Source organism: Medicago sativa, chromosome 7 (assembly GCF_051527215.1).
Source record: "Medicago sativa cultivar Bolivia chromosome 7, Bolivia_mono, whole genome shotgun sequence".
NCBI lineage: Eukaryota > Viridiplantae > Streptophyta > Magnoliopsida > Fabales > Fabaceae > Medicago > Medicago sativa.
The window spans coordinates 99529634-99549028 of NC_140755.1; the positions used below are offsets into that span (position 1 = coordinate 99529634).

The 19395-nt window shown below is 31.8% G+C and overlaps 1 protein-coding gene and 2 long non-coding RNA genes across 4 annotated transcripts; all 3 read right to left on the reverse strand.

Annotated features, from left to right (window-relative positions):
* Positions 1-6574: 6574 nt before the first annotated feature.
* Positions 6575-8297, reverse strand: LOC146911118 (uncharacterized). Its single transcript, XR_015020648.1, has 2 exons — positions 7355-8297; positions 6575-7257 (listed from the first exon to the last, which is right to left on the reverse strand). It is a non-coding gene; the product is annotated as an uncharacterized LOC146911118 (long non-coding RNA).
* Positions 8298-10280: 1983 nt separating this feature from the next.
* Positions 10281-11509, reverse strand: LOC146911119 (uncharacterized). The gene is made up of 3 exons (XR_015020649.1): positions 11444-11509; positions 10629-10797; positions 10281-10454 (listed from the first exon to the last, which is right to left on the reverse strand). It is a non-coding gene; the product is annotated as an uncharacterized LOC146911119 (long non-coding RNA).
* A 1913-nt stretch (positions 11510-13422) lies between these two features.
* LOC146911120 (receptor-like serine/threonine-protein kinase ALE2) lies at positions 13423-18766 on the reverse strand. Of its 2 annotated transcripts, none has more exons than XM_085730822.1 (8): positions 18369-18766; positions 16839-17264; positions 16296-16670; positions 15474-15683; positions 14753-15124; positions 14372-14615; positions 14142-14289; positions 13423-13972 (listed from the first exon to the last, which is right to left on the reverse strand). In XM_085730822.1, the coding sequence occupies exons 1-8, from the start codon at positions 18376-18378 to the stop codon at positions 13961-13963; spliced, it is 1797 nt and encodes a 598-aa protein (XP_085586948.1). In that variant the 5' UTR covers positions 18379-18766; the 3' UTR covers positions 13423-13960. The 2 variants fall into 2 exon arrangements, with proteins under 2 accessions (XP_085586948.1, XP_085586947.1); XM_085730821.1 differs by having other exon boundaries at positions 13423-13977.
* Between the last annotated feature and the right edge of the window lie 629 nt (positions 18767-19395).

The window sequence follows — 19395 nt, forward strand, 5'->3', positions numbered from 1 at the left end:
AAGGATAAGTATGTGTGTGTATATATATTAACAATAACTTGATCGCATCTTCAGCACAAGACGTGCCTAAAGAAAACGACTGGAGTTACACAAAAAGTCCTCAAAATGATCTACGAGTTTATAAAAATACTATATCAAAAAAAAAACTCAATAAAAAATTTCCGCTGCCAAAATTATTCAAAGAGGGTATAAATTGATATACATGACCCAATTTGAACACTAATTTAATATATACATACGCATAAGAAACTTAGAACGTCAAAGTTATTGTGTTGCCCTAACATAATACTTTGGTTTGCTTTAATAACTCAGTTTTGAGGATTAATTCTGATATTTGCTAATAAAATGAACTGAGAGTTTATAAAAATACTATATAAAAAAAAACTCCATATAAAATTTTCACTATCAAGATTATCCAAAGAATGTATAATTCATACAAGGGATTCAACTTGAACACTAATATAATGTATACATATAAATAAGAAACTCAAAGAATGCCAAAGTTATTGTGTTGTCCTAACCTAATGCTTTGGGTTGCTTTTGAGGATTAATTATGATATTTGCTAATAAGATGAACTAAGAGTTTATAAAAATACTATATATAAAAAAACTTCATATAAAATTTCCACTACAAGAAATCATGTAAAGAGTGTATAATTGATACAAGGGACGCAATTTGATCATTGAACTAATGGTCCTAACCTAATACTTTGGTTTGCTTTTGAGGATTAATTATGATATTTGCTAATAAGATGAACTAAGAGTTTATAAAAATACTATATATAAAAAAAACTTCATATAAAATTTCCACTACAAAAAATCATGTAAAGAGTGTATAATTGATACAAGGGACGCAATATGATCATTGAACTAATGTATACAAATACATAAAAAAAAAACTCAACGTCTGCTAAACATATTGTATTCTCCTTGCCTAATACTTATGTTCATTTCGATAACTCAGTTTTGAGGGTTAATTATGATATTTGCTCATAAAATGAACTATGAGTTTCTAAAAATACCTTTTCAAAAATAAAAAAATAAAAAATAAACTCCATATCAAATTTCCACTACCAAAATTATCCATAAAGTGTATAATTGATACACGTGATCCAATTTGAACACTAATTTAATGTATACATATACGTAAGAAACTTAACGACTGCCTAAATTATTGTATTGTCCTAACCTAATACTTTGGTTCGCTTTGATAACTCACTTGAGGATTAATTCTGATATTTTCTAATAAAATAAACTAAGAGTTTATAAAAATACTATATATAAAATAATTTCATATAAAATTTTCACTACAAAAAAATCACCTAAAGAGTGTATAATTGATACATGAGATGCAATTTGATCATTGAAGTAATGTATACAAATACATAAAAAAAAACTTGACGACCGCCAAACATATTGTATTCTCCTTGCCTAATACTTCTGTTTACTTCGATAACTCAGTTTTGAGGGTTAATTATGATATTTGCTCATAAAATGAACTATGAGTTTCTAAAAATACCTTTTCAAAATAAAATAAAATAAATAAATTCCATATCAAATTTCCACTACCAAAATTATCCATAGAGTGTATAATTGATACACGGGAGCCAATTTGAACACTAATCTAATATATACATATACGCAAAAAACTTAACGACTTTCAAAGTTATTGTATTGTCATAACCTAATACTTTGGTTCATTTTGATAACCCACTTGAGGATTAATTCTGATATTTTCTAATAAAATAAACTAATAGTTTATAAAAATACTATATATAAAAAACTTCGTATAAAATTTTGACTACCAAAATTATCCAAAGCGTGTATAATTGATACACGAGACCCAATTTGAACATTAATCTAATGTATACGTATACATAAGAAACTTAACAACAGCCAATGTTATTGTATTGTCTTTGTCTAATACTTTGGTTTGCCTTGATAACTCGATTTTAAAAATTAATTCTGATATTTGCTAATAAAATAAATTAAAATTTTATAAAAAATACTATATCGAAGTTTTTTTTTTAATACTCCATTCAACATTTCCACTACGGAAATTGCCCAAAGTGAGTATAATTGATACACGCGACTCAAAATTACTCACCTATTATAATATACTAATTTTGTCACTATATAATTAGTTAAAATTAGTGACAAATGATAAAGATGAAAAACAATTATAAATTTTTTATACCATTATTTACTATTATATTTGTTCTTGCTGACACACACCTCATCGCACAACGACACACGTTTCGCCGCGCGGCGCAGCCGCGCTACCCGTGCTCAGCACGGGTATCTCGACTAGTTAATTCTTAAAATGTGTTTATTTTATTCATTTTTGGTAAAAACATGTGTTTATTTTCTGTCTTAGTGAATTAGTGAATAGCAATGGGCCATTTCAAAACGAAATAGATTGGACTGGACTATGAATTTAGACTATTACTTTTTAAACCCTACGAATTTTTTGTTGGATTCTAAAATTGGAAAGGTTTAACGTGTTTTGGAGTTTTTTGCCGTTCGGATTCTATAATCAAACTGTATAGAGTGCGTGAAAAATTAAATAGGATGGGAAAAGAAGGTGCCATAAATTTATGCCTATTTCTTTTCCACATTGTTTCTTCTCACGCGCATTATTCGGATTATAAAATCATAAATTTATGAACGTGTTTTAGCGTATTTTAGAGGGTTTGGAGGACTTTTAATGTTTTTTGGATTATAAAATCCGTAAAACGCGTTAAAAACCAGTGGAATGGGAAAAGAAACAACCTAAATCTATTGACAATTGCTCTTTAAGCATCTCAAAATTGTTCACTTTGATGAAAATACCCCATCGAAAATTACGACCTGGTCGGAAGTGAATTTGAGATTCCTAAAAAGAAATATCTATTTTTGGATTAAAAAAAATCGTCTTGCTAATTGTTATTATGATAAATATGATTTTCTTTAAGTGAAAAAAATTTAAATAAGTTTTTATCCCTATAAATATCTTTAATTTATTTTTGAATCCCTTTCAAAAAAATTCAACAAGTTTTTATCACCAGATATTTTTCATCATAACTTTCGTACCTATTTTTAAGTCAATTAGTGTGTAACTATCACATTTTTTAATAATTTTTTACAGAGATGTTTAGAATATCATAAAATCTCTTCCACAAAAATTATATTTTTTAAACAAAAAATAAATGAAATGTGAATTTGAAGCATTAAAAAATTCATAATGTGGTAACTACAAAAGAAATTCAAAATTTTTAAAAATACACCTTTGATACAAATTATAAAATTTTGGTCATTTTCGTTCAAAGATAATGTTTTTTTTGGTCAATAAGATAATATATTTTAACTTTTATATAACATTTTTAATAGAAGGATAAAAATGCAATAAATAATTTATAATTCATTCCGTTTTTTTTTCTCATTTTTCAAACAATGAAATGAAATAATTTGTTCCGCTCAATTCTATTACACTCCGTACGTTCCATTGTATTCCGTTTATTTTGACGTATCCAAACAAAGCCTAAACTATGCACTATTGCGACATATCCAATATTAATTTTCATTTTCGAATCATACACGGCCCATAGAAAATTTTATCTCATTATATCAAAAGGGTTATTATTTTTCTTTATCGATTTCCATTTATCTCGAGCTTAAAGATTCAAAATTTGCATTTTTTTTAAAATAAGCTAAATTTGCATTATTAAACAATGAATTTTTAACATAGAGTGAGTTAAGTAGATTTTTTGAGATCATTTACGTTAAAGTAATAAAAACATGCATATTTTTATTTCTTTATCCAGATATAGGACTGAAATTAATCATATCTATTTTGTATTTGATTTGATTTTTTTAATCAATAGAAGTGTTGGAATTAAATTTCAAGAGACGTTAGTTACGCACGTAGATGAGATGTTGCACTTTCATAGGATGAAATTAATCATATCTATTTTGTATTTGATTTGATTTTTTTAATCAAAAAGATTTCCTATTTTATTTTTTTTGAAGCAAAGATCTTCGATTGTTGTTTAGATTATATGTATGGATAGATTTAATATGATTTTAAATAATATTTTTTGTCCCCTAAAAAATTGATATTTTTTGCATTAAAGTGTGAAACTCATGGATGGGAATAGGTCAGGCCGGCCTACAGGGGCCTACGGCCTAGCCTACGACAGGTCAGGCCAGACCAGGTTTTTTTCTTAAATTTCAAGGCCTAGGCCTTTTTTAAACCTATTTAGCTTAAAAGGTCAAGTCACATGCCTCTCAAAAAGCCTCTTAAGTCTATTAGGTCGGCCTATTTAAGTAATATGAATAATATTATTTATTATAATATTATATTTTGTACTTTGAATTAAAATATAAATATGTAAACTTTTTCAATAATCTAAGTTTTATCAGTATACATTAATTTGTTGCATATATAAATATATTATTATAAACTATAATAGAAATATGATACAATATATAGTCGAATTCCCTAAAACCTCGTGTTGATTATCAAAAGAGAGTTTAATCTAATTGAACTATTAGTTCGCTAGTCCATTTAAACTTAGATCACATTGCTTGTTTAAAGATGTTCATAAGATATAGACTTTTAAACAGGCTAGCAGGCCGTATTAGGCTTTCAGAAGGTCAGACTTAGGCTTTCAAAAAATATGGCAGGTCAGCTTAGGTTTTGCAAAGCCTAGCTCGGCCTAGTCTATTCTCATCCCTACTCTTAAAAAAGATTCTCTGTAAAATATTTTTAAAACATCCCGAGATAAAAGTTCCAAATTTTGAGATAGGCTTAATTGATAAGTAACTACTCTCTTTTTAACTTAAACATCCCGGTAGATATTTGGTCCCTTAATCATTTGGGGTATAGTTTAATTTTTTGTTAGTGCGTATGAAAAAGAGATATGTCAACCTTTAAAATAGATTTCATTAGCTCAAAATCAGTATCTTTAGTTGAGTTTGGTTTGTCCAAACTAATCTATACTATATACAAAGAGAATACATGATTTTGGTCTGTCTTTTTCACTTCCAATTATACCCTGAACAAATTTGCATATAAAAATGTTATATTGTGGTTGTCATTCAAAACATACATGTAGTAAAGATTCATTCTATCCGCTTCTCTCTTTTAAGCCAAACATATAGGTAATCAAAATCTTCTCCTCCCATCCATTAAAATTTCTCTATTATACCTTCTGTTGAACCAAACTAGCCCTAAGAACCAACAAACTAATGATAATTGAAGAGCTAGAACGATTCAATATTGACAAAAAGACACAAATCATAGTAATGAAAGGAAAAATATGCATGTAAAAATTCTGAGTTAATAATATAACTTAAGGTTATATCTGTCATTTTGTCTACAAACAAAAAGAAAAAATATAACCTTACATGTAAAAAAAATCGAGTTAATAATAAAGTTCATAAAAGTAAAAGAAAATAAACTGCTTAGATGTAACTGATCTTGATATGATTTTTGTTCTGTTGGGTTGGTTCGTCATTATATACATTTTTTTTTTTTTTACTTTTGAATCATTTCAATCTTAGCTCTTTTTGTATTTTGATTGTTTTATTTAATATATTTTTGGCTTTAACTTCTTAAAAAGAAATTGGAAATTGACCGGATGTTAGTGTTACTTTAAGAGTAGTGATATTTGACAACTATTTGAGACAACTTTGATAACAACTCTATTTTTGTCTCTTTTTATTGATAAAAACAATAAAGAAAAAAAAAAGAATAAGAGCGTAATGTCAATATGAAAGAGAGGTTTGTCACAAAATGATTGTAAAAATAGCATTTCTCGTACTCCCTCCGTCCCATAATAAATAAGTCATTTGTAAAAAAATATTGTCTAAAGAATATTGACTCATTTCACTTTTCAATACAACATTAATTACTTTTTTCCAATTATAACTCTAATTATACCACTTTCACCACTCTCAATTCAATATATTCTACTTTACATTTATGATAAAGAAGAATGCACCAGTACTTGACAAAGGCACTCAAAATGTCAACCGACTCAGTTAAACCGGGACGGAGGGAGTACTTTTTATGTTTGGAAGGACTCTTAACTACTACTTGAGTTGGCTTCTTTGAGACTTTGACTCTTTTTCTTTGGCTTCTCCTTATTTCAAATTTATTTTTAAAAAAGAGATTTTGACATTCACTAATTTAAATACCATTATTAAAGATTTTACATAATAAAAATCACATATCTCTATCTCTAAGTTTAAAAATTATTAGGTTTTCAAAAATGGATTTGTATGATTTGAAGTAGCTGATTTTTTAAAAAAATTTACTAAAAAAAGATTATAACAAAATGACGAAATATTTGGAATGAAATTTTAAGAGTTATTCTAATTTTTTATTTGAAACTTTCTTTAAAAAAATTGTTGAAAATATTTTAGCAAAACAATCTTACACAATAAAAGTATATTTTTTAGATGAAAAAAAAAATTCATCATCGTTGTAATTTTGATATGACATTGAGGTTGAGTAGATCCAAATATCATCCACATATAAACAACGAAATTTAAGTTAAGATTGAGGACAAATTAATAGAAAAAAAAAATATGTACAAAAATAATATAAATTTATGAATATTCATTCGTACTTGGAGTACATAGATAAATATGTTTGGAAGGAAATTCGTAACTATACATCATCAGAAAAATCTTCAAATGTTCTCACATCACCGTCTGTATTCATTTGCAAACTACTCCAACAGAGACGACTTTCCGTGAAACTCAAAATCAGGAGAGCTTTCAGGATCTCTAAACAGGGATGATCAAACATATCTGACTGACTAAGCTCAGTTTTGAAATCAGCAGTCTTCCTCATATAGTTATGACATTTTTCCATGCAAAGAGCAAATCGTAGGGCTGACTACCCTCCTTTTCCATGTTTCTTTTGAAGATCCACACTATACTTGTGAGGCACATCTCTTTTATTATCACTCAAGAAACTTATCACAAAGATCTAAATGGTTCCAAATCAACTGTCACCTTTTTCGCCTTCCATCACAATTGTGCCAGTATACAAAACAAGCCCATTTGGAGGAACCTTGTTATAAAGCTTAAGCCTCTGCTGAGCAGAAGCGATTGCACCAAGCGTAGACTGTCGATTCCCCTTACTTTTTATGTTTGAAGCAGTTCCAAACTCATCACCAACATCTTGATAACATGAGCTATTTGATCATGTGGGGGCATAATATGGGAAATCATACTTGTCCCTTTCCCTCTGGCAGCTTCAAGATCCTTAATGAAAACAGCAAAAGATAAAAGTTGATGCATGACAAAGAAAAACGTGAAACAGAATATAACAAATCCAATGGGATTCGATAAAAAATTACACCTGGACATAAAGAAAACACTTCGGGAAAAATTACTCTCAGATATCAATCAACCCTGTTAATCATGAATCAATTCATCCAGATATCGTGTTGCAAGCACTAATGGAAATCTTAGTTCCTGCATTACTTTGATATGCTTATATTGCTCACCACTCCCAGCAGATGGCTTAGTTCATCAACTGTTACACTCGTTCCATTTTTTTCACTTCGTTTAATGAACCTTAAAATATGTTTTCTTTTCCATTAATCTGGTCCTTTTAATTTTTCCATCTCGTTCATCATTCATCCCGTTTTGCCTAAGCTCTCGGTTGCTTTAAACCGACTCCGGGGTGGGACAAACAAACTGGAACATTGTATCTCCCTAAGAGTTGTCCTCTACAGGCTATTCATGTACAGGGTGACACAAAGTTCTTAAAGAATATTGCATAATTTCTAGCATGCAAACAACTTCATAAGATTGGAGCTTTGACAGATAATCTCGTTCCTTCTATAGTCGTTGAAGAAGCAGACGTGGAGGAATTTGGTAACTTTATGCCTTCTATTCATTTTATTATTATTGCCTTTCATTTTTTTTAATTACTTAAATGTAAAATTTTATTTAACCGTCTACTACGTCTATGAATGGCATCGATATCAAACGAAATCTTACAGGGAATGAATGAGGAGCAACCAAGTTATGTACCAATTTTTGGATCAAGCTTGTATCTAGTTTAAAATATAGTAGATTGTGTTCCTGTTGTTTGATACACGATTCACCAATTCAAATGGTACATACATTGGTTGTTTGTTGCTCATCATATGGTTCATTCCCGATAAGATACAATTTGATGTCAATGTCATTCATAGAAGTAGTATACGGTAAATAGAATTATATTCAAGTAATTTGAAAAAATGAAAGGCAAATAATAAATAAAATAAAAAAAACAGAAGGCATCAAGTTACCAGATTCCTCCACGTCTGCTACTTCAACGACTACAGAAGGAACGAGATTATCTCTCAAACCTCCAATCTTATGAATTTGTTTGCCAGCTACAAAGCATGCAATATTCTTTAAGAACTTTGTGTCGCCCTGTACATAGCTTATGGAGAACAACTGTTAGGACGATACAATGTTCAAATATGTTTGTCACACCTCGGAGTCAGTACCGGAGAGTTTAGAAAAAATGGGATGAATGATGAACGAGATAAAAATATTAAAAGAATCAAATTAATGCAAAAGAAAACATATCATAAGGTTCATTAAAACGAAGAAAAAAAAAATTGAATGAGGGTAACAATAGATGAACCAATCTGCACAATAGTTATGCTGATTTTCCTTTGCTCAAAACCCTCCAATGAAAGTAGTTTATTTCGATGATGAGGAGATTTCCAAGAAACTTCTTTCAGTCTATCCAATATTGGAGGAGTCGTATTGTAGATGTTGGAAGTTGGGCATAATTAATCCCGAAAATAGTTGTAACGCCAATTAAAATATTTCTAGATTAATCCGGCTTGATCATTAACATTTATCAATCATAGGTAAAAATAAGACAAACTATTGATTCAAAAATAAAAAAGGGTGGGTCTTAGATCTATACGATTTGAGTTCAAGCCATGTTAATCTACTTTGAAAACGGTAAATATAATTTGTGAGTGTGCTTTAAGCCTAAAGCGTTCCTTAATTTAGACTAAGGCACTATTACCTCACTCTAAAAAAATTCTATCAAATTATTAGTACATAATGGGAAAACTGGGATGTGATTGAAGACAAATGGAGAGAAGACATGTGTGAAAAAAAAGAAGTCTAAATATCAATGTTTATCTAATTAATATTCCTCTCACCCTAAAAAAATTCTATCAAAAAATAAAATAAATACGTAACATTTCTCGATCGAACAAAAAATAAAGAAACTAAGCACAAACAAAAGCACTCTTTTCAATATCCAATCAAATCTTCAATTTGTCATCAGCACCAATCATATCCTATTTTCAAATGGTTATTTCCTATTATAATCAATTTTATTACCTTTTCTTTCTTTTCCTTCCATATCCAGTCTTCATAAAAAATGGGTATTATAAAGATTCTTAAATAGACTTTTGGTTAAACATAATCTATAAAGACGAACCACCAAGGATCACGCTGCAAAGAAGAACAATGACAAGGCTGAGAAATCAATATTAACGATGCCAATATCGAACCTTTCAAAGATTGAAAGGATATCTTCTCTTAACAATGAATCCAAAACGTTATTTCAAGATGAATTGAACTTAGCCAGAGTTCTATTTAAAACTTGTTGCAGAAGGAAGCTCTCAAAATCATCAATATTCAACCCCAAAAAATAATATATTCAAATCTCCTTTGGGATGAGTATTGATGATTTTGGGAGTTTCCTACTGCAAAAAGTTTTCAATAATAATAATAACAACAACAACAACAATAATAATAATAATATTAGAGAAATTTAACAAATAAAATGTGATAGGTAAAATAAAATAAAAAATCAAACTCTCGCTAAGTTCATCGTAAATAAACGTTTTAGGTTCATTAAGAGAATATTTCCTTTCAAGCTTGAAAAGGATGACACTGGCATCGTTAATGTTGATTTCTCCGCACTGTCATTGTTCTTCTCTTCAACGTGATCTTTCATGGTTCTTCTATGTATTTTACCTTTAACCAATGGGCATGGAAGATAAAGAAAGAAAAGGAAATAAAGTTGATTATAAAAGCAAATTAACATTTGGAAATAGTATATGATTGGTGCCAACGACAAACTCAAAGTAGGAAAAATATGATAATTGAAGATTCGATTGGAATGGAAAAGAGTACTTCTGTTTGTTCTTAATTTCTTTATTTTTACATTCAATTGAGAAATGTTATTTATTTATTTTATGATAGAAATGTTTTAAGGCAAGGTGATAGTGCCTTTGTCTAAATCTAAATTAAGGAACATTTAAGGCTCAAAACATGCTCACAACAAGATTTATGTTTATCTCCTACAAAGGAGATTTACATGGCTTGAACATGCTTATGGATTTTTTTTTATTTTCTTGAATCAATAGTATGTCTTTATTTTTATCTTGGATTGATAAATGTTATTGCTCTAGCCAGATTAATCAGGAAAGCTGTAAAAGAACATAACGCCACATCAAAGATTTGCCAAATCAGCTGCAGAATGTAAAATTAAGCCAATAACAAGATTGGTATGATAAATCACACTCCCTCAAGATACAACATCATTATCATGATCCATAATCACCATTGCAACCAAAAAAAGTAAATAACATAACAAATGTTACCGATGTGAGGGCGATGTGGATGTAGCCGTGGGGCTACATAACATATTCCAGGAGAGTTTTGAATTGCATTGAATTCCTTTGGGCACAGATGAGCAAGAAGCAACATTTGATTATTTATTCTCCAAGTAACAAGCCTCTGAAACAAAATCATTGTATCCTTCACAAAAACCTTCATACAAAAAAAAAAAAAAAACAATTACCAAACATCAAAAACCCTAAAAACCAAGCTCAGTTTACAAAACAAATACAAACAAAATCCATCATCAAATCAAAACCTTCAATTTTTTCTCAAAAAAAATAAAAATCTTTATCCAAAACAAGACCAATAAAACCATCAATTTTAAAAATAAAATAAAAAACAGAAATCTTGAAATTCTCCGAAGAGTGAAGAAGTGCTATGCAGTGGAGTGAATTGAAGTGAAGCTCATAGATCGGAGAGCAAAATTGTTGTTGTTCACCCTATGAAGTTAAGGTTTCGAAGAAAAAACCTCGAAGGTAGGATCAATTGAAAATTGAATTTTAATTTTGATAATTAATAAATAAAAAAAATTATTTATTTAGTTAAGCACCGACATCGCCGTCGTTGTGTCATACTAAAAGTGTACTCTATGGCCTATAGACGAAGGATTGTTGTGGCTTTCTTTTTCGTTTTAAGGTTTTGAAAAAAGAACACAAAGCACGAATAAAAGATTAAAACCATACTCATCGGGTTGATGTCGATTCACGATTATAGAATAAAAAAATAAATTTACGGCAAAAAATATTAGCGTTCAACAGAGAGTATAATATGAACAGTAGAACAATAACAAGCTTACCGGCGAAAGAGGCACAGCGGCAGCGACGAAAAACAGTTAGCCGCTTGTAAGTTCTCAATGATAGACACAAACTCACGATGTTTCAACATATATAAATAAATAAATAAACCCCTAAATTTATTTATGTATTTGTATTGGAGTAGGTCACGATAGGTTGTCTCATTTTAGTTGCGATCATACCAGTGCTAATGCACTGGATCTCCAGAACTCTGCAGTTAAGCGTGTTTGGGCGAGAGTAGTACTAGGATGGGTGTCATGTGTTGCACCTCCCCCAGGTTGCCCCATTTTGCCACTCGTATGTCGCTTGTTATTGCTACGTGTTCTCCACGTTTTGCATTTTATCATGTTTGAATTATATAACGTTTCATATTTTATCTAAATAAAAAAACCCTAAATTTATTTACTTAATAAGTTTTTGTATTAGAGTACGTCATGATGGATTGAACCATTTTGCCACCTGTAGGTCACATTAATGGAAATTTTCGTTCATCTTACTTGCTTGTTACATGTCCTTCACGTTTCGCATTTTATCACATTTGAATTATATAACTTTCCGCATTTTATCTATAAAAAAAAACCATGAATGTATTTACTTAATAAGTGTTTTTGTACTAGAGTACGTCATGATGGGTTGACCCATTTTGGCACCCGTAGGTCACATTAATGGAAATTTTTGTTCATCCTACTTGCTTGTTACGTGTCCTCCACGTTTCGCATTTTATCACGTTTGAATTATATAATATGGAAATTTCTACAATATTTTGGATTAATACAATTTAAATCCACTCAAAACTCGTAAAACCATTTCCTCAAAAGAAAAATCGTAAAACCTTTACAAATTACTCCAGTTCATAAAATTCTTTTTTCAAACGATTTAGAAAATATAATCTAAACAAATACTAATAGCTCAGACTATATAACTTGAATTGTGTCAGCATAGAGGTTAAACCTCTTTACGACTGTGAACACCCATTTTTTTGACAAATATTCGTTGATTTTGCAACACAAATCTCAACCGTTAAATCCAATAAATCAAACGGCTCATAATACTCCACACGGAAAATTAAAACATCCCTGAGTCACCCAAAGCACACGGCAATTTCCTCTTCTTTCCCTTTGTCACATGGTTGATTGCACTAAAGACTTGCAGAAGCCTTCTTCTCAGGATATTTCACTTTGTGGTTTGTTGAACTCAATCACGAATACTACCTCCGTCCCGGTATAATTGACGTACTTTAGTTTTTCACACAGATTAAGAAAAGTGTATAAATAAAGGGGAAAGTGGAATATATTGTATTGGGAATGATAAAAGTAGTATTATTTAGTGTTATATTGTATTGGGAATGATGAAAGTTGTATTGAAAATTGAAATGAGTCAGTTATTTTGGGACACTTTTTTTTAGAAAATGGGTCAGTTATTCCGGGACGGAGGGAGTATAAAGTTAGAAAATCAAGATGAAATTTGGGTTCACATGCATTTCTTCTCCCATAATCATTAAGCTATGGCTTATTCTTATCAATTTGATTATTCGTATCAATATGTGGTTATTGCATATATTTTAAAATCATGTGTCTGGATTGATCAAGTTAGCAAGTCTAGATTGTAAAGCGTGAAAAAAGCTGATGAATTAGCGTAAAATTAGAATTAGAAAGAAGATGAGATTATGTGTCTCGCTTTGTTTAAGTTGTTGTGTGGAACATTATCAATATTTGATTTATTGGGGTTGAGATTTGTAAGTTAAATAGCGAGCCATCTAGCTAATTTTGTAGTATTCGTAAAAACTATAATTTTTTATCTATTTTATTTATATTATTTCAATAAAACTATATTTTATACAAACCATATACATCCACTAAAAAAACTATTAACTTATTAGCCAATTCATCTTTTTTTTTTTTTTTTTTTACGATACACAATCTGCTTTGTATCAAAAACATACTAGTATGCTAAATTGCTAAGTCCTAAAAAACACACAATCTGCTAACTACACTATTTACTCATCAATTAAAATCTAATCACCCGAACCGGTTACCAACAGCAAAAAGATTCAATCACTTTGGAAAAAAATTCGGCTTATGATTCAACCTTTTAGCCATGGATATAAATTACAAGGTTAAAATCTTTTCATGGATGCCTTTAGTTTTCTCAGTGTTCATCGTCCTTCATGAAGATCCTCGGAGAAAACCACTGTTCTAGAAATGTTGTCATTGTCAAAGGCAGCACTTAGACCAGAGTAAGGGCCTGAAGAAAACACTGAAGATGTTCCATCAAACTCAAAAGTGCTAGATGACTGTCTCAAATTGGTCTGTGTATTGGATGAGGCTAATACAGAATCATGATACTCTGTGATGCGCTGCACCATTTTAAGTGATTGCACCACCTCACCCATGGTGGGTCGTTGGTTTGCTTCAGGAGCAACACATGCCGCTGCAATGGTGCACACACGTACAAAATCGTCCTTTGGATACTTTCCCTCAAGCTTTGGATCGGCAATCTCGTCCAACCGGTCCTTATCTCTAAGGATTGGCCTGGCCTGAATGGAATAAAAAAATTTACAGTCTGCGCAATAGTGAAAACTTCACAGAACATATTGAAATTCAATCATTAAAATGCTTCTAGTTATAAAAGGCAGAAAACAGGGGAAGATACTTCCAATTTTGACAACAGTAACGTGGTATGGATAGATATGGAACTAACCCAAGTAACAAGGTTCTCTTGTCCACCTGGCTGTGACATATCCACAGGTGTCCTTCCAGTGATCAGTTCTAGCAAGACAACTCCATAGCTATAAACATCACTTTTAACAAGTAGGTGTCCAGTCATGGCATACTCAGGAGCTACATACCTACAGAAAAAGTTTCATTTCACCTTAAATCAAAGTTCAACGAATATATAACAACCGTGAGAAGGAATATACCAAGACTAACCCAAATGTGCCCATGACACGGGTAGACAAATAATTAGCTCCTCCTTCAGGTGCTTGCTTAGCAAGACCAAAATCTGCAACCTTAGCATGAAAATTGTTCTCGAGTAATATGTTGGATGCCTTAAAATCTCTGTGTATTACACATGGCTGTGAGTCTTCATGCAGGTACGAAAGTCCTCGTGCAGCATCAAGAGCAATCTTCATTCGAGTGTCCCAATCCAAAGGACAATTTATTCCCATGGGACCTGAAATAAATCAATGTGGATTCTGATTAAGGTGTCACATTTTGAAAGGGAAAAAAAATATACCAAGAAAAATAATATAACAAATGGCACAAGTTCAAATTTAAAAGTTGAACACGTGATTTGAAAAATTACATTACCATGAAGCCAAGCCTCCAAACTTCCATTAGGAACAAGCTCATAGCAAAGTAGATTTTGTGACGACTCACGATTACTATAGTATCCCACTAGTTTTACAAGGTTACGATGATGCAACCGGCTAAGCATTTCAACCTCGGCCAAAAACTCTTTGTCACCCTGTTGCCCTCCATTTGTAAGCCTCTTAATTGCAACAGAAGTACCATCACTTAAGATGCCTTTAAAAACTTTACCAAACCCTCCTTCTCCAAGTACACTTGCAGATTCAAAGTTGTTTGTGGCTTCTCGAAGTTCTTCATAAGCAATAAACCGTGTACTGGTTGGGTGGGAAATAGAACCCCCAGCTGAAACAGCACTTTCTATCCTTGGCTTTTCTGCAGGAAAGGGAGAAACATGAGCAGTGTGGACTAAAATACAATATTAGATAACACGGGATAAACGAAACAAATTATAAATAAAATAAATCGTCAACATCTAAAAAGTATCACTAATATTGATGCTGTAGATATGAGTATCATAAGTTATATTTATTTTATCGATATCTGGCATGCCAATTTTTCCATAAATAACACCTTTTGATCATCACAGGCATATGATCTTACACTCTACCTTGCTGTTTAAAAAGTAAAACCGCTAGGATGAAATTCTAAAGAATAAAATGAAGAATTTTTATGATCCCAATTTACATTTCTCACAAACAAAACTTCAATAAGTGATATTTACCAGTTTCCATGGGGGGTGTTTTTTCCTTCCGCAGTAACGTGCATAAACAGAATATTAATATAGATACGATTGCAATGAAGAGCATGCCAATAGCAATTCCAAGAATAAGAAATAGATTTGAATGCCCTCCCTTAGTTGAAGAACTTGGTGATGTAGCTGTAGGTGAATGATACAAAGGTGCTTTCTCCGGCGAAGCAGTTAAAGTAGGAGCTGCATTAACATACAAAGATATGTTGATAGGGATAAAAGCATAAGGAACTGCTCACTTTATTATTTGAGTTCAATGACAGAAGAAAAGTTTCTGACTTTATATTAGACAATCACCAGGGCCTCAAAGTGTAAGTAACAGTACAATTTTAAATAACATGTGTAAATCCACAAACACATACAGAAAACGAGGATAATAACATTATAACAGATATTGCATCTTCACTATCACAATTCAAACTTACATTTCACAGTGCAAAAGCTTCTATAAGCATCAGCATTGTCTGCTGGTTGAATACAAAATATATGAAAAATTAATTAAAAAAAAAGTTATTTGAGAAAAACATAGACCCCTTTAGGATAAACATAACTTTCTCTTCTCCTTACCACTTAAGCAGGAAACATGAAATGATCAAATATAAAAAACCGAGACAGATAAAACCAAAGCTGTAACAGTACAGTTTATATACACAAAAGTTCAAAAACTAGATGCAATAAACACTATTCTTTGTAACCTGCACAATAGTCACCTTTCTGCTACTTTCATAATTCAAGTACACCAAAGCACCATGGTTACCAGTGAAATATTTTAGATTAAAAAAGGCCTGGACCTACCTTGAGTCGGTGGTGGAGGTTCAAACCAGATTATGTTGAGAAGTTTGTACCCACCTACTAATCTAGGGTCTAGTTGAACCTTATGCATTGAAAGCGAAGAGTTTATTCTAGAAGCTTCATTGGCAGAGAAACTGATGCCTTTATGTGGAGTAATATCCATCGAGATATTTAATGTTGAGAAGTTGATTACATAAAAGTTTATCAGGTCAATCTGGGTATTATTTTGCAACCCTAGCTGGCCAGCTAGCTCATCAAGAAATTTATCCCAATCAGGATTCTGAGAGACATTCAAAAGAAGAATGTCTATCTTTATGGGATATACACAGTGGCAACCTTTACTGCCTCGTTTCAACACCATGTCTTGTTTACAACAATCTGGAAGAACGAAAAAATAAGCAACTATGTCATTATCAGTTTCAGGTTCCTAAGCTCACAAAAATAACGCAAGACAATGTAACGTTTATTTTCAAAATTAAGCAGTTATTTACAATAGGTCCCTAGGCTGGGCTTACTTTAAAAAAAAAAAAAAAAAAGATGACTTACTGGAAGCATGATGGGTCAACGGTGGCTGAGGCAAAGCAGAAGGGGCAGCAGCTTCCGTAGAATGAATCGGTGCAATATTTTTAAAGCCAGAAATTGGGAGTTTCCATTCACTCCTCTTCTTGAATGGGATGGAAAAATGGGAACTTTTTGGGGGTTGGCCAGGATTTACGATAGGACCATATGAAGGAGGATTATCCGGTGACAGTGTTGCAATTGGTGCACCACGAGAAAGTGCGTGCTTGGACCCGTGGGAATTTCCTGGTAGAGGCAGATCATGAACAAAAACAGCAGCCAAAGGTGATCTAGCTGCAGATAGCAATGGAGGTTCCAGTGTTTTAGCATGTACACCAGACTCAATCATAAATACCAGGTAAGATAATATAAGCATCCATTTCGTTAATGAGCCTTGAATCTTTTTGAATATATCTGCATTGTGGGTAAAAAACCAAAGCAAACTATTAAGGATGCCCTACAAAACTCTGAATCTGATACAGACAGAAAAAACGAAAAATTCATACTCTTGAATAACATAAGCAGAGCTATAAGAACTATGATTGCTTCTCAAGTATAGTTGGTGCCACTGGTCAAGGTTGTATGATAAGAATTTCAAAGATTTATAGAATACCCATTTTTATGGAACAATAACTCTCGCTGCTGGACTTGAAGTCAGCTTGTTCCAATGATGGAACAGGAAATGACTGGTTTTAAGGTATAAGAACTCGCATAACAACAACATTTGAGATGTGATTTCTTACCCCTAAGAACTCACATTATTGGATGGTTAGTAAGCAAGGATCATAAGATGAACAAAAGTATAAGACCTTTGGCTACATAAATCCTATCTACCAAGTCAAATGAATCCTTTTTCTGTCTTCATAGTTTCATTAATTGATTTTCTTATTATTATTCACTCATGGGGCTTCGCCAAATGTGGCAGCCGGCAAGGTTGATTATGATATTATAGGGATATAGAAATGTGGATCCTCTCATGTTTAAGCAAGACACAAGGGGGTTATGTTATGTTCAACATCTCGCCCTTAAAACTCATTGAGCTCCGCTTAGAATAAAAATTTGGATTCTCTCATAGTTGAACTCAAAACGAACGAGGGTTCTATAAGTTGGGTTCAAGCATGAGAGGAACCAAATCCCCCAATTATAAGTACTTGAAGACATCATATAATAAAAATACAAATAATTTACAAGATTAAGTGCATAACATTAAGCATTTTCCATAATTACACCATTAAGCATGAATTCATACCATTATTATTAATAATATGACATTTTCGTTAATTTCGACAAATGAAAATAGAAACTCTGTTGAACTTTCACACACGGTGTCTCTAAATTCTAATTATTTGCGCAGCATTTGATAATAACACACACAGAATCTTCAAATCGAAACTGTCATAATAAAAATCAACCATGCAACTATAAAAAACAAAGGTACAATTCCATTATCTAGCATGCAAAACTAAAAACTAATCATAAATTAAGAAAAAGAAGAATAAGCAAAAAAGCTACAATTACCGATTGACATGACCGACACCGTTGATTTTCCCGAACGGTTCAGATCTAAGCAGAATTGGGAGGAGGATCCAAATCAGGAATTATGATTAGCGAAAGTGTTGTTAATTGAGATTGAGTTAATGAAATCCGAGTCAAAGTTTCCATAAGAGACTCAAATCGTGATTATTTATGAAGATGTAGTTGGTTGGTTGGTTGGTTGGTTGGTTGTAGTCAAAGTGTTAGTAGTAGTAGTAGTAGTACTAGAGTTAGTTTCCTTTTTGTAAGTGCCATGGAAATGGAATAGAAGTAGAAGATGTTTTTGTTGTCTTGTTTGATTTGGGAATAAAGTAAAATGGGTGAGATGGTATAGTAGGGTGGTAGTGGGAAAATGGGGGTTTGTTTGGGTATTTCCGTTGCGTGAAATGGAAGAGAAGAGAAGAGACGTTTTAAATGCGGGGACCTCAAAGTGCGGAGTTAACGGAAAACAACAATACTCACTAACGGTAACAGTCTTCTAGTCAGTTAGAGCGTGAGATGAAAGGGACCACTAAGGATTATGCATGGATGATGATATTGATATCTGTATTTTTCTTTTTCCGAATCGTGTTGCAGGTGCTAGATAGTAACTAGAGAGACAGCCCAGAATTCATTCAATTCAATTCATGCACTGTCGGTAGTCGGTACTTCTTTCTTTCTTTGTCATCACCAACCGAATATCTCCGTGTGCGATTCCACATAATCCGATATCTTCCACGTGCAATTATACAAATTAATCTTTTAAGTCGAATAAAATGGTACTCCCTCCCTTCGGTCTCAAACGTAAGAAACAAAAAAAATGCACACATATTAAGAAAAAAGTGGATTGACCACGTTTAAGCCATTATAAAAAGTATTATTTTCTAATTTTACCCTTGTCTTGGAGTAGTAAAGACATTAATGAAGTGGTTTTAATGAGAGTAAACTTGGAATAGTAACATTTAATAGATTCATACTTCATGTGTCGTTCAGTGATTATAGGGCATAGGCTTCAAATCATTTCCACAAAATG

Bases quoted from the DNA above. Each gene is read 5' to 3' on its own strand.
- LOC146911120 (XM_085730821.1), bottom strand. The intron at 14,616-14,752 runs GTAATGTAATTT...GATTTATTTCAG, and splicing joins TTTGGAGGCTTGGCTTCATG to GTCCCATGGGAATAAATTGT. The intron at 13,978-14,141 runs GTTAGTTCCATA...TATTCCATTCAG, and splicing joins AAGAGAACCTTGTTACTTGG to GCCAGGCCAATCCTTAGAGA.